Source organism: Taurulus bubalis, assembly GCF_910589615.1.
Source record: "Taurulus bubalis genome assembly, chromosome: 4".
NCBI classification, from domain to species: Eukaryota; Metazoa; Chordata; class Actinopteri; order Perciformes; family Cottidae; genus Taurulus; species Taurulus bubalis.
In genome coordinates this window covers 31,647,633-31,663,507 of record NC_136592.1, presented here as the reverse complement: position 1 = coordinate 31,663,507, position 15,875 = coordinate 31,647,633, and the positions used below count along the sequence as shown (strand labels likewise).

Genomic DNA, 15,875 nt, shown 5'->3' with positions numbered 1-15,875 from the left:
CAGGAGCAATAACTAGGGTTGGGTACCGAGAACCGGTGCCATATTGGCACCGGTTCCAACACGTCCGGTACCTACCGGACCGAAACGCAGATTTCGGTGCTTCCTTCCGGTGCCTGAGAAATTTAAATACTTTTTTTTTTACACTACTCTGTAAAGTTGCACGGTATATAAATACTAAAAAGGTAGCAAGGTGCCCGAATGCTAAAAACGATTATTAAAATAGCGCGGATCAGAGCACACTGCTGCTCTGCTCTCTGTCTGCCTGCATGCAGAGCGGGGCTCGAGGGGGCGGGGCTTCCAGCGCTCACACACACACACACAGCGCGCGCACACAGAGATCGCTGCAGACACGAGCACGAGCTTTTGAACGTCCATCCTCGGCTTGATGGAACAAATCTCTCAAGTTGATATGAATGATGACGTGTAGTCCAGTAAAGCAGCAGTTTTAGGATCCAACAGTGTCTGAGTTCTGTTGCACACGGTCCCATCAGGCCACTTGATGCTTGTGTCTGTTCTTTTGAAATATATATTGTTTATAGTTTGAAGTTAAAAGGTTTGAAGCTGTAGTTTGAAGTCAAGTACATTGTGTATGTATTTATTTATATTTCTAGTATACTTTAAACAGTTAATATATTGTTCAATTTGAAGAAAAAAAATTGCCTTGGCAATAAAAAAGTAACGGTTCAGGCACCGTTTAGGCACCGGTATCGTTTTAAAAGTATCGGTTTAGCACCGGTATCGGATAAAACCCAAACGATACCCATCCCTAGCAATAACCCTGCAACATTAAGCATCTACTGTGCCTGTATATAATATATTTTATAGTTTGAATACACACTGTTTTTAACATGTAAATGTCATCACTACCAATGTGAACCCAAGCACGCTGTGTATGCTGTATATGCTGTATATGCCGTCATATCGATATACTTCATCTAAATAAAGCAACCTGTTACATTAATCATTTATTCAAGTACTCTTTGTGCTCTGCACCAAAATGACTATTCTTTGCCAAAATAGATGATTCAGATTTTGATAATCCTCAGATTGCGCCTTGTGCTATTTTCCGCCACAAGGGGGCAGTGGTGCAACACAAATCTGTGAACATTTGAGTGTCAGTCTTCATGAAAACTTGAATTCTACACATTGTTTATCTAAACACCCTTTATAACATGGTGCATCACTAAAGGTACATTTAAGTAAACACACATGTTGTACTAACACTAATTGATACGTGATTGAAATGTGCAGTGAACAGGCGGTTGATAAACGAAAAAGTTGCCCAACCCAAATCATCAGGTACACACATTTTGACAAGTTAGAGTTTTATTTTTATGAGAAACTGGTCTAGTGGTAAAAAAAAATAAAAATGGCCAACATAGTCTTTGCAGTGAAAATGAGCCCATGTCATGTGCTGAAATATGAAACGGACATTTGGATAATATCTTCATTTTTGGAAAGAAGAAAAGATAAACATACAAAAAAGTTCAGTAGCCATTGACACGTAATAAGAATCCATCTCCATGTAATAAGATGAGTTGTGTTATGTTTCCACATTATTACGTAATACCCTTTAGTTACATACTGTGTAAGGGCTCATTCGCAGAGGAATACATATTTTATCATGCAGCGTTTAAGCGCATTGAGGGGCCAGAAGACTAGAAAGGGGCTTTACGAGTACATTTACCTGTCACCATCCATCATGCAATGTTATAAATGAAAGAAAACACTCTTTTGAAATATCTACTCCTGTATTTCCGGGGGAATTGTTCCGTCCATCTTCCTTGTTGAGTTAAGTGTACATTGAAATGTACATCCACTGAAAGTGATGGAGAGACAGACAATGAATTAAGTGAAAGTGAAACGAGTACATATATAATAAAGTTACATCATGTCATTTTATCTGAGACAAGTATGTATTTCCTCTGTCTTAGACTAGATCAACACATGCTTCTGACAAGAAGAGTGTGTTTCATTACCTCTGACTCTTGAAGATTCATGTCTTTTCCATCAGACAATTGTTTGAAGATTTCTGTTGAGAAACACGCAAATTGTTAATACACCATTGATGCCACAAACGTTAGCAATCTTTAACCACGCAGGATCTACTAATTGGGAGTTGAAGATGTGCATTTGAACCTATTTGCAAGGCAAATGTGCCGCTTGACGTCACTTACTGTACATGCAGTCCAAGCGGAGGATGAGACTGATGAAACTCTCCAGGGTCAGGTGTCCAGAGGAGGCGCCGTAGCGCAGCGCCATCAAACTGAGCATGTCATCCTTGATCCTCATTCCTGTTCAACACACACAGCAAGAGCTTCAGGGGAGTTTGGGAACATCCTGGTTTGATATCAGCACTTACACAATTAACCACTAATGCACATTGGCACCAAACATGCACGTTTTCCCTTATTTTAACTGAATCAAACAAACATATTTACAAGGTCTTGCCACATATTTTACATTTGTTTGCTAAACATCATTAGAATGATTGGAACTAAATGCAGACTGCAGTTTTTTTGCATACAAATCATCAGCTTGAACACGGTTACAAGTCAAATACAAATCAGGTTTAAATCTTCATCGTACAACGTGGGAAGTTTCCTTACAATAGGACTTGTAACGGCATACATGTTCCAACTTGCCTAACCTGTATGTCTGTAGAGGAGAAATCTTCTATAAACACACAATTATCTCTCTCACAGACATCCATGTCATGTGGCTGTCATGGAGGAAATGGAGAGTGTTTTGTTCCTTTTCTTTTTACTCCACAGTGTGTGACGCAGCCTAAACAAAATATTGGTGCACTATTTTTGTGTAATTAAGATGCAGAGAGCGAAACAATGATGTTTTGCAGGAGGCCAAATGTATTTCCATGTCTTGTGATATTTGCCAGAGCTTAGCGTAAAAAGTTTAGACAAGGTGGGAGCTATTATCAGGCAAAAAAGAGAACAGAAACACACTTATTTTTCTCAAACTGAAATTTAAAGTAGAGCTAACAGGATGCAATGTAACATCTGTAGCAGCCATTTTGTATCCGTTTACTTAGCTCAGCTAAACTGCCTCAGTCTATGTCTGCATTTTGTAGAAGAGGTCTTTGTAATTCATCTAATATCAGTTTTATTTATTTTGCATGTATTTTTTTCACGTGTGCACATGTTCACATCTTTATTATGTTTCCCTGTGTAGTTTGGCACAGACTTTTAAATGGCACAATGATATGTTATTGTTGTTGAGTGCCGATGCATTTATAATCAAGGGGATGGATGAACGGTCTACCCGAAGCTTGGAAAGCGTTCCTCAGCTCATTCAGTGACAGTGTTCCAGTTCGTGAAACATCAGTGAGGAAGAAAATGTCCTGTTTGAATGCAGAAAACAACAACGATGATCAGGTTGATCCTCCATATCTATATATTTAGATGCACATGTATTAGTAGAACGAAGAGGCGGATGTACGGTAATGCATGTAAATATATTTTTGGGTGTTTAACCTGGACCTTTTACCTTGTACGTGGCGACCTTCTTCCACAGACGAATAAATTCCTCACCATTCAGTTTGCCGGAGATGGATGTCTGACCCAACATTGAGGTATCAGAGCTGTTCATGTGTGTTAAACAAACACATATATGTGTGTGTAAGTTATATCAGATCATAATCAATGTCACATCATCACAAGAGGATACATCCATCAGAGCAACCATGCTGCGACAGGCATCAATGCTGAAGCCTCCAGATTTCAAGTCTCCTAAGAAAACATAAACAAGAAGAAAACTTAGTTTGAGACTTAAGAGATATCATTCACAACTATAACAATGGCATTGTTCTGCTCTTTGTCAACCCTGTTAATATTATTTTACAGTCCAAACCTTTCAGGATTTTTTCATTTAGCAGCATCTGGAGCTGCTCGGCATCCACTTCTTCATACTGGAAATGGAAGGAAAACAAGATGTAGAATACTTTGGGGAACTTTCTCGGAAGCTTAAAAGGGGGAGTGGCTTTGGAGGGCGGGCTGAAGGGTCTGTGTTTTTCAGATGGATGATTTTTGAGTAGTAACTACTGAATTCATCATGAGATGTATCAATGCTTTGTAAGGCATGAATAGTCGTCACTTTAGATTAGGTCACAGAACATGCTTAACTAACGAGTAGTAACTCTGAATTAATCATGAATTGCAGCATTGTTTTTATCATTTACTAACACTTTACAAATGATCTTATTAATCATCTATATGTCCTGAATACTTCATTTACAAATGGGGAATCCATCATTTATAAAGTATGAAACCCAAGCTTATTAATCAAGAATGAAACATTTATAACTGTGTTTATGAATGAGTTACTAATGAGTTTTCATGTTGGAATAATGCTTTATAAATGATGAATTCATTGTTTATTCATGCTTTACTAAAACTCAATAGTGTGCACTTATTATAAAGTGCTACCAATTGTTTTAATCTACAGTACTTTTACTAGCTTTTAGCTCTCTTTTGGTCTTCACCATCTTCTGAGGTACATAGCTGGCCCGTTAGCTGTGAAATGCTCCACATTATGTTCACCAGATATCCGCTGACCTTGTTTGTCTGCTGTTGGGTGCTGGGAAGTTGGTTCAGGTAGATTTTTGTAAATTTTTTTAAACCGCTGTGGCTGGAAATGACAAATTGAGGTTGTATGACCCAAAAGTTATGGTCCGTTAAACAAAATTTAGCTGAAATAAAAATGACATAAAATGCTCCATAATGCTGAGGGGAACTGTCAGGTGAAAATCATCTATTATGTTCCTACCCCTCGTACTCTGATTTGACCCATTGTTCATATTAAAAGAATGTATTGAAAATTGTGAATTTTCTCATGAATTTTTAATAAGAGGGAAACTCAATGAAATTATGCTAGTTAGCGAATATAAATATTACCTTGTCAGAGTTCTGGCGGAAAAAGGTTATCTTGCTCTTGTCTTCTAGCGCATTTGGGGTCTTTTTGAGCTGGGAATTAAAAGAAGAGAAAGTGGATGAGATCATAATTTTGTCAAAACATATCTCACATTAAGTACAGTTAAGAACACCGACAACATTGCGATATTATTAAAGTGTGCACACCGTTTTAACTGGCTCGTCTTTTTGGTCACCAGAATTCTCACTGCCGGGGAAAAGACAAAGACGCATGAGTGTGTTTTAAATACCATTCATGTGGGACACATAGCATGCAGAATACTTTGGGGTGATTGAGTGAGCATACTAGCTATGAGTCTCCGCCTTGGTGATGATGGTCAGCATGAAGGAGGCCGTCTCATTGGCTTTGAAGGTAGACGGCACAATCAGGTATTCGCCAGGCTTCAGCGAAAAGTACTCCATCACCTCGCGTGCGTTCATGTAGGTTTTAGTTTGGGCAGCAGGTTTCTGGCTGAAGAAAGATGCCGGGAACTTCCCCTTCTGTGCCTTGTGCTGTAGTGATAGATAGATAATTCAGTTCCTTTTGCAGTTCATGTCTTTTACCAGAGATATGGATGGAGAAGATGTATTCAGTATTGATTTGGAATCGCTAGGAAGTTGTTTCTTACTTGTTCCTTCACCTTGAGTGGAAGATGAGTGCATGTTGGGGACAAAAAGCAATTCAATAAATTAACTTCCAGTTCAAATAATGTATCATTACAAGTACATACAGTCACTGTAAATTAAAAGCAGTCTCTGACCAAGACTTAAACCTGCCTTGATGCTTTAATGTCTGACCTACAAACGGCTGCGTGGACTTTGACTGTGATCGTCCGTTTACTGTGTTTACATTTGATTTACTGCCGTCTTCCTTTAACTCCTCAGACTATAAATCCTTGGAAAACCTGAGATGTTCTGTCAATGATTTAATGTTAAAAACCCTCGTTAGCTGATTGAGTCATTTGTTCATTCTCTTTATTGTTTACATTCTTCCTAAATTCTTACAACCCACAATGATTCTTATCCTACTGACTCACAGACACACGTACAGTTCCCTAATTGGACCCATAGCTTTACGTCCTCATTGCGTTACTTTTGAATGTGCAACGTCAGCTTAATGGAGATATAATAAAGAAGGAGAAGGGACATACTCTTCATCAACCAGATACCTTCCACGTCTGCTACTTGCACGACATATCCATAAAAGTCCTCATACTGTGACAGATACAATAAAGAGTAATATTTACCTCAAATACAGAGATTCCAATGTGGAGATTTTCAACCAGGTGTCTGTTCCTCTTGTCGGGTTTTTGCATGAGCGATATCAGCACATTTTTCTCGCCGACGTTCCCCGAATATTCACCGCTAATCTTGACCCGATACTGTGGATTAGTCCAGTAACTGTCTGAAAGAGAGAGAGAGAGGGAGGATATATTTGAAAAGAGTAGGGTGAGTGATTTGATTATCAACATTAAAATCAATTGTTATTGGGTATTAGGCTACTGATGGAAATAAAAGATTAAGTTGAAAGCAAGGCAAGTTGAACGGTCATCAATCTCATCAAGTTGGAGCTTGTAATGAAGCATTTGTGAATTGTTTGCATATAAGATGCAGAGTCAAGTAGTTGCATGAGTTGTGTAATAAAGTTGCATGACGCACCTATTTGTATAGCAGATTTGAACTGTCCTGCTTTTACTGCATGTTCTTTATTGGTGTGAACAAGATAAGGGAACGTGTAAACTGAAGTAATGTTACGGACTAGTCTTGTCGTAATCACACTTTGTGGTGCTTTAATACGTTGTCCTGCCCTCTGCGCTGGAATTGGGAATTTGACGCACTAGCTTGTTTGACTTTTGTTGCTTGTTAGCTTGCGCTTGAATTTGAGCAAATGTACGACCAACAACAGTCTCCACCAGTCTTAAAAACATCCACAGCTAATTAAGCAGTTCTATCTTAGCGTATAGCTCAGCTATGCAACGCTGGATAAACTATGTTAAGCTAGTAGCTCTAGTAGAGCTACTAGCTTAACAGCTTATCCAGATGTGGCTGTTTATAGACTATAAACAGCCACATCAACCTCACCATTCATGCAGAACACATTCACAAAGGTTTCTTTCAATTCATTAACATTTAATCAAACACAGATTTAATGTTCATAATTTCAGAGGGATTATTAAAATGTTGATTGCCTCCACACAGCTCTCAACATGGCGACGGCAGCAACAGTGCTGAATTGGTCACCCATTGGTTTTTGACGCGATCTGCTGTAACCGCCGTATGAGTGTAGTAAAGAGCGGCAGCCGTGCGTTAGCTAGTGAGAGGTCAGGCTCACATGCACTAAAAGACACGGCCAGCCAGGCTGTGTACACAAAGCACAGCAAAGCTCTGATAACAACACACGGGGAGAGCGACTTCACTGTGTTCAAGTCGACATCACTCCACTGTGTCTTTAGAAAGAACATAATGATTCTGTAGGAACGAGTCTTATCTATGACATGGTGTGACAAATAATATCATATTTTATTAGATTCAAGTTCAGATATCCTGGAAGTACCTCTGTTATTCATGCATCCCCCGGCAGTTGTGCCTGCAACCCATCTGCCGTCATACATGGTGGTATTCCAGTGACAAGAGTTTCCATCAAGGAAGTCGGGAGACAGGGAGCAGATGTCCAGATCGGTGTAGAACTTACAGAAGTCCTCCAGGGTCATCCTGATGACATCAGAGATTCATTTTGAGAACAAATCTTTCCTCTGGTTGTGATGCTGAAACTATGAAACCCTAATCGTGATAAATACAGTATATTCATTAAGACACAATATTCCTTCTGTATCAGCTAGAGTAGGAAGTATTTATTAGTCCCTTTTGGAGAAATTCAATTCCATAAGAGGTGCAGATATAATCGTATATTCACAAACGCAGCCAACGTACATGTACCTGTCTACTTAACGACTTAACAGCTTCCTCTGTGTGTTTGGGAACTTGCAAGTTTGTGAAGTAAAGACAAACAGACCAATTGCACAAGGTGCTTTGTCTCTGAAGAATGTTTTGCAATCCTGTAGCAGATGTTCTTTTTAACATAATTACCCAATGCCCCCTAAGGCCTCAAACCCTGAACCCTCAGGGACTTACTGACATGAGAGACTGTGAGGGCTTGACATGGTTTAAATGTGAATGGGACAGCACTTTGTTATTTATTTTATACTTTTTACATCCTGATTTGAACGTCTTCTCTTTACTCACGAGATGAGACGTCTAGTTGTTACTGGAGTTGCTACTGTGTGTATGCGAGCGTGGGACAGAAAACACAGACATGCTTAGAAAAGATAGCATTTTCTTACCAAAACTCTCCGTCATCAGCAACTGAAAGGCACATGTCACGATCGTTGGCATTCATGGTTTGCCACAGGGAGGACCTTGAAGACAATTTGTCAAGTTGGAGTATGTGTTAGTCGACTCAGGACCTTCAGAGACATGTTGTAACACATGTCCTCAGGCTCAGAAAGGGGGCCTCTCAATGTTCTACTCGACTAATATGCAAATACAGAGCAGGGGGTAATTTAATCTGCCTTTAAGGCAGAAGACCTTACTTCACTGTAACTGGCAAAACCAGTTTAGAATTCACTGGGGATCTTTTCAGAGGAGTTTTTCTATAGGCTTCTCACGCACCTTTTCAAAATGACCTTTTCAAGTCTTTCATGTTACCTACAGGAACATACCACAAAGACCACTATAGAGATGATATTTCTAAAAAGCATAAAGCCCCTGGCGCTCATGCTCCCTTTCGAGAGGCCCCTTCACCGTATTCCAGGAATCTACCGTGAAGTGCACTTCAAGTGAAGTGGTTATATTATGAAAAAAATCTTGCTTGTTACCAACCTGTTGGCTTTCAGCAAAAAGTAGACATAAAAAGTGGTGAAATACATCTTTTAGAAATGTGTGTTTGTGTGTCTGACAGTAATGAACTCTTAATTTATCTTGTCATTGGAAAATAATCTCGATATTACTGCAAATGAGAGCTGTGTCTCTGTAAAACAGTCGCTTTGAGGAAGTCCTTCTCACCGGTCACTCCAGTCTCCAGTCCACTCTCCTTTTCCCCAGGGGTTCCACAAACGCACCAGGTTGAGTTGTTTCCCTTGGCTCATCGTCTAACCAGCAATCGGCATGGGGAGACAGCACCATAGTTTGGTTCCATAAATTTCAAAAAGGCAATAAATTATTCCATAAATCATTTGCGATTTAAACACCTACTTTCCCTAATTTCTTTATGATCACGAACAGAAAAGTGTTTGTTGTTTTATTACTTCCAATTCCAAGTGCAATGGGAGCAGTGTGTAGGAACGAGGGGGAGTTATTGGCTGACAGAATATAATATTTTTCAATAGTGTATTATCACATGAAACTGAGAATCGCTGTGGTTTTGTTACCATAGAATAAGTCGGTTACGTCTACATAGGGTGTGGGTCCTCACGGAGTATGACATGGTGCACCCCCATGTTTCTACAGTGAGGGTTGACAAAACAAACACTGGCTCTAAAGAAGGTCACCGTACTCCTCCCTAATGCTTGGAGAGCGGGGGGCGAGCAGAGGGGCTTCATAGATACCAATACATCCTACACACTAGTCCTTTAAGTGTAATTCTTCACCTGTTTCACACCGGTGACACTGTAGGCGTGGCCTTGGACCAATCCATTTGCCAATATGTTGTTGGCAGATGTCTCCTGCAAGCAAAACAAAACATTTCTTCAAAAACAAAGCTTTTGTGAAGTCATATGTGTGTGTCAACTGGTCACATTGTGTCATTGTCAAGGCTGTTGCTTGGATGCTTGTGGCGGTCCGCCTCTAGTTAGCCGTCAGGCCAAAGAGAAAGTTAGTCTTTTCTTACAGAGGAAACCATTTACAGTGACTAAGGTTACAGTGATCAACCGTGTTCCTGTACAAATGCAGTTTAAATAACTTGCAAATCAATCTTCTGCTTCCGGCTGGCTACCTGACTCTGCTGCTGCGTGTGCATTGGAATCAAGACGGCAGAAAGAAAGTCATTTTCTTTTAATGAAAGACGTAGTCTCCTCAAAGCTTATGACAAACTCCAACGAGATGTGGAGTTCCTCGGGCGACCCTGTGCAGTCTAGTCAAACAACGAGAAACAGTCATGGCTGCTTGGGATGAGAAAACTAATGCACACAGGAAAAGAACATTTGGTTGAAGCCGCCCCCGTCAAGTGGATCATGTCCGTTCACGTACAGTAACAGGACTGTAAAAAGAAGTCCTTTTGATGGCAGAGTAAAGGTATGGCCTTAGCTTATTAGGAGAAGACCTTTCTAAGAATAATAGTACACATTTCGTCTGAGAACATGTGGGGTGCATCAATCCACAGCTCTGACGTCAATGTCAGACCGGTTTGTCATGTCAGTCACTGTAGAATTTTAGTGAAACCTGTTTCTTTAACATATCTGAAGAATATGATCATCCGTTCTCCACATTTCAAGAAATGAGTTTCGTTCATCTTATGCGGATGCACTGAATCTGTTTTGGCCTCCAGTGCTGGTCTTTACTTGAACTTTTATTTATGTTCAAATGTACTTCATTGTTCCGCATCTCTCTAAAAAGCACGTGTGCAGTCTGCAACATCGATGGAAAAGAAGCAGGCAGTGGTGGTTTTGACTGGTGTGTTTGTATACGTACCCCTTGAGGTGTACCACAGCCCATCAGAGACAAGGACTGGCCTGCTCTGCACATCAGCTCCCACAGGTTGGACGGGGGATCTGACAGCTGGATGCACATGTGAACACCACCTGTGAAGTCCATCATGGCCTCTGCAGGAGTCCCGGAGATCATGTCGGTATAGGAACCACACACTCTGTCACAGGGCGGGGATGTGATATTATTAGCGCAGATTCTCCAGATACATGCTAACAAACGAAGACAAAACATGCTAACAACACATGCTAACAAAACACATTCATGGCTGAGAAACAATGCACTTTTTTTTCATACTTTGCATAAGCTTTCTCCAGCAAAGCGGGCCAGAACTCATTTTCGTCTTTGGAGTAAACGAAGATTAGTCTCCCATTGATTGTTGGAAGCTTGTCATCAATGACGACATCCACCCATTTTCCAAATCTCCAGAACTGAAAATAAGAGAAGGGAATAAAAAATAATAAAAAATATATATAATAAGATCCATCTACCAAGTAATATAATATGCATATAAAAAAATACATATATATATATGTATATATATATATATATATATATATATATATATATATATATATATATATATATATATATATATATATATATATATATACATATATATATATATATACATACACAAATTATTCATTTTTTTACATTGTTATTCACAGGAAAATTATATTGCCAAAAATGTAAAGTGCAAGAATTTGGGTACTGTATATCAATAACAAATAATATCCACTTGTGCTGTTAGTATTTACCCGGAAGTGGAACAGCCCGCAGTATTTTTCATCAAATGATTGGTCAATAGGGACAACTTTTTCAAGGATTTTTTGCTTGAAAGTCAGAGCTCCAATAGACGCAAGAAACCAGCAGTCTCCTGGGGCGGAAAAACAAAGAGGTCATTGAGTTGGTAAAGGCCCAACAAACAATAATGACGTATGAAGAAATATTCCTACCGAGTATTCCTTGACCAAAGTCGAACCTTGAGATGCCGTCAAGTATGAAGTTTGGATGAGGAGCAATTTTCTGAAACGAGAAAGTAAACGAGTCAAAAACAACCGTACCACACGTCGCTGGTGCTGGTGCATTGTGTGTATATATATATATATATATATATATATATATATATATATATATAGCTGTATATTAAGTGTAAACCACACACACACAACATACATTTAAGCTTTTGTTGCCAGTAGGTGTTGCTGTCACTATAACTCAATATTGACATTGATGTCCTCAGGCCAGAACCCTTATCACTGTGGGGTAGATGTGACATTTACAGTAGAGTTACAACAGTTTCCTGTGTAGCCCTTTAAGCCCTCACCCTAACCCTATTGTTTGAGTTGTGTTTAGAGGTTGTAAATGGGGATTATTTCTTATTGTAGGCCTGATTTTTATGTTTAATTTGATACCTAACATGTTTTTTTATTTATTTTGGGGAGGGGGGGGGGGGGGAAGTTATGATATATGCCTAAAGAAATCAAACATGATTGTACATGACTGTATTTGCATTATGGATTCTAGTATGATCAGTCACTTCATTTCAAAGGCATTTTTTATTGTCTGTCCATCCTAGAGCTAGCACAACTGCAACCAAGACACTTAGTTATTTAGTCATTAATGAATTAATATTATTATACTGTAGTCGTTTTTGGCTACTTAAGGGGAAGGTGTTGCTGTTTTTTTTAAGACAGAGGGTCTAAAGAAAATGTAAAAAATGCCATGACTTTAAAACATTTTTTAAATATACGTTTGAGTTCCTTTTCCGGCCCTCAACAATGTCGTACAGCCCATAAACATAAACTATCAAAGTGGTGTGTTAATATTGGTCATGTCAATTAAATAAACTGTACGCATAGCCTTAACCAGCAGCCAGCATGGCTTTCAAAAATGTAAAAAATTAACTTCTAAACTACTCCACACACACACTTAACAACTCTTACCTGTCAGTCAGTTTGGTCACGACTCATCATTGCGAGTTAAAAGTGGTTGAGCTCTCTGCTGCTAACAGACCACTGCAAATCACATGCTTGATGAAACATTCACGTTCACTGTGATACCGGTTCTCTTCTGCTTTAAACCTGCACAAACACCCACCATTGGCCTCAGCCACTCCACGCGGGCCAGGTCAGAGGTGCTCAGTATGCCTTCGCCGATGGAGATGCAGTCGGGGGGGAACATGTCGTCGATGTACCTCACTCCTCGGAGGACGCAGTATTGCTTCAGCTCCTGGTAGTCTTGGTTGAGGAACTTGTCGGGGTTGGCGAAGCTCCCATAACCTTTCTGCTTTTGACGAGCCTCCATAATGTTCAGACACACACCGGGAGGAGGCATTGCTGCAGTGTTCAGGCTCTGTTAAGGAAAGTGAGAACCAGATTTAGAGGAGTGAGAAAGTAAAGGCCAACAGAGGGTAAAGGTTGGGTTTTGGACCTCCACATGAGGCCAGAACAGCGTCATGGTTCTTGCCATATGGGCTCGACAAGTCTGTGGATCTCTGCTTTGAAGGACGAACAAAAGACACTCTCTCATTCCCTGATGTCTCCAGCAGCAATCAATGTGAAATAAACAATTTGCAATATATAGATAAAGATGAAATAAAAGGACATTGGCTGAAATTGAATCAAAAGGACAAGTCTGCAGTTGGGAGATCAAGTACCCCAAAGTTCAAGTGCAGAAAATGAAGATGAATGGAAAGGATCGAAAATTAAATAAATGTTGTTTGCTCTCCTACATAAAAATAATAATAATAATGATAAGGGGAAGAAAAAGTGCAACACCATCTACAAATCAAACACAAAGGATAGGCTATATTTGGAATTACAGCCTATAATTATTCAAATCTATAATACATTATGAGTAATAATAACATTTGTCTATGTAAATATGTCTTTGTCTATTAGGTCATAAGATATATTATATCTAAGTAGGAGTAAACATAATTTTTGTTCTCTTTTATCTTTTACTTTTGTTAAAGATTTTACTCTTGACCATGAGATGAATATATACCCATAGAACATTATTCATATTATTTTAAAACGCATCAAACATTCAGTGACCCTTTGTTCTCTGTAACAAACATATTCTACAACTTTTACGGGAGACAAAAACAAAAAGAAATGCCGTCCAATAGAAAATGTAATTTATAAAGCACATTACAGTCATAGTATTCGTGATTTAAGTAGTGATAATATAGGATATCAAAAAAAATCTTCATAGCACATCACCATATATAAAGTAATATGTACTGCATTTATTCTTAAGACTAGAGAGCATGTGTACACTTCAGTCTCTTAAAATGTGAAAATGTTCAAATTGGTTTGCTGCAGCAATAATTGCATTAGGCTATGTGACAATCAATATGCAGCAATATACATTGGAAATCTGAATCCACCTGTTTAAAAAAATATAATCGGCATATGAAGATCTTACCTCAGCAGGTCGTAGGAGGAAAGGTGTGAGTGGATCTGCAGGTGAGAGGCAGAGAGCTCTCGTCCCTTTTAAAGCGCCTGGACTGTAAACGCCCGAGGCCACCGGGCAGCAACGTGTACTTTTCTGAACAAGCTATGTCAGATCATCTTTGGCTGACATTTGTGGTTACCTGCTGCGTAATCTCATACCGCTGGAAGCTACATCCTGGCAGACAGGGAGGGGGAGGCGGAGGGGGAGGGCGGGAGGGAGGGAGGGAGGGAATTAGTTGTTGTATAACCTTTCTGATATACATACTTTCATTTGTAAATAATGTAATCATCACATGGTTGCTGTGATTTAGTTTTTATAATTCGGTAAAATTATAATTATAATGCATTTGATGTGATGGAGGGCCTCATGTAGGAGCTAATGACACAAAGCACCCAGAAAGAGGTGGACGTCATCAGAGTTTCATATTCATGGCATGAAAGTTCAAATTCATGGCGTGAAGCTTGAGCTGGTGTGTTGTGCTTATTGCGTGTTTACAGCGGTTGTCAATGAATAGCAAAGACAAGACGCTGTCACATGACCGGAGCTGGCTGCTTGCAGTACGAATGGCTGTTGGCTGGCGGTGTGTACAAAAGGTCTTAGTACTGAGATTAAGTCAGGTTTGTCTTCACATGAACCTTTTATACCCTGTGTCTGTGTTTCCATTAATAAACAAGTAGCATCAGCCAATATGTCCTTTTTGACTTGGCAATTATTGATTCACAGATGGATGGATAATAGATCCAAAATGGTGCTTGTGTGTCAGCCATCATGAACCGAAACTGGAAGCAGTAAGAGTCTAATTATGAACATTATCAACTTATATCAGTCCACTTACTGTCAGAAATGATTTCATATGAAGTTTGACCAGCTTTATGAGCTGGAAATAAATATTTTTCATAATTTAAACAAAACAAAAAAAATTCTTACAATTCAAAAATGTATATTTAAAAAAGGACGAGATGAAGTAAAGATGAAGCTTTGGTGCATGTGGGGAAATAGGTCACTGTAGGTACATTGTGAACAAAGACGCTCTATCTAGGTGTACTGTTCCCTTTGTCTGGATGTTGTCTTGCTGTTGTATAGCTTCATGGTTCTTCATTTCGTGCTTTGCACACAGGATCAAAATCACTTTTTTTCGCTGTATGCTTCTACTTTGTATTTTGACCCCTTTGTTTCACAGTTACTGGTATAACGTCTCACAGACAGGAGTCTTTAATGCCTGATCACTGTGCGAACAGGAAAGCCCAGCAGACAATACAATAGTGTTGTTCAATGGCGTGGTCGGGTGTCAGGTGTCAAAGTGTCAGGACACATCGACTCCTTCAATAGGTAAAGCGGTTAATCATGTTTATTCTCCAAAGTCATCTGCAGGAAAATAGTAATAATAGAGTACTTCTCTGGAAAGGAAGCAGTGCTAAACTCCATTTCTCCAGAAGGATGAGCTCAGATGCATTAATAACTATACTTGTTTTCACATATTTCACAGGCTGTCTGCCTCCAGCTCTGAGTATTGCAGAGGCTGCTATGCCACTAGTCCAGGGCCTGGACTAGTGGCATAGATCCTTGGTCTCAGGGATCTTCACTACTGTTCTTGGGAGCCACGCTGGCATGTATGCAAGGTGTGAGCCACCTCACTCGTGTTCTCGAAGAACAGAGGGAAGGGATGCAGACTGCTCTCAATGGCTGACAGCCAACCCAGGAAGATAACCAACAGCGCCATTGTGATTCCAACTGGCAACACTGGAGTACGCTTAAGTTGGCCTGAGCGAGGTTTTGCAGACCCAT

At 39.6% G+C, this 15,875-nt stretch overlaps 1 protein-coding gene across 1 annotated transcript; it reads right to left on the bottom strand.

Annotated features, from left to right (window-relative positions):
• Positions 1-1,351: 1,351 nt before the first annotated feature.
• LOC306735371 (calpain-1 catalytic subunit-like) lies at positions 1,352-14,083 on the bottom strand. Its single transcript, XM_079216831.1, has 21 exons — positions 14,061-14,083; positions 12,729-12,983; positions 11,585-11,654; positions 11,387-11,505; positions 10,923-11,056; positions 10,611-10,785; positions 9,572-9,646; positions 8,988-9,073; positions 8,267-8,341; positions 7,480-7,637; positions 6,173-6,330; positions 5,233-5,438; positions 5,094-5,133; positions 4,911-4,979; positions 3,868-3,925; positions 3,685-3,746; positions 3,505-3,573; positions 3,280-3,358; positions 2,178-2,294; positions 1,980-2,032; positions 1,352-1,819 (listed from the first exon to the last, which is right to left on the bottom strand). The coding sequence occupies exons 2-21, from the start codon at positions 12,963-12,965 to the stop codon at positions 1,793-1,795; spliced, it is 2,067 nt and encodes a 688-aa protein (XP_079072957.1). The 5' UTR covers positions 12,966-12,983; positions 14,061-14,083; the 3' UTR covers positions 1,352-1,792.
• Positions 14,084-15,875: the final 1,792 nt, after the last annotated feature.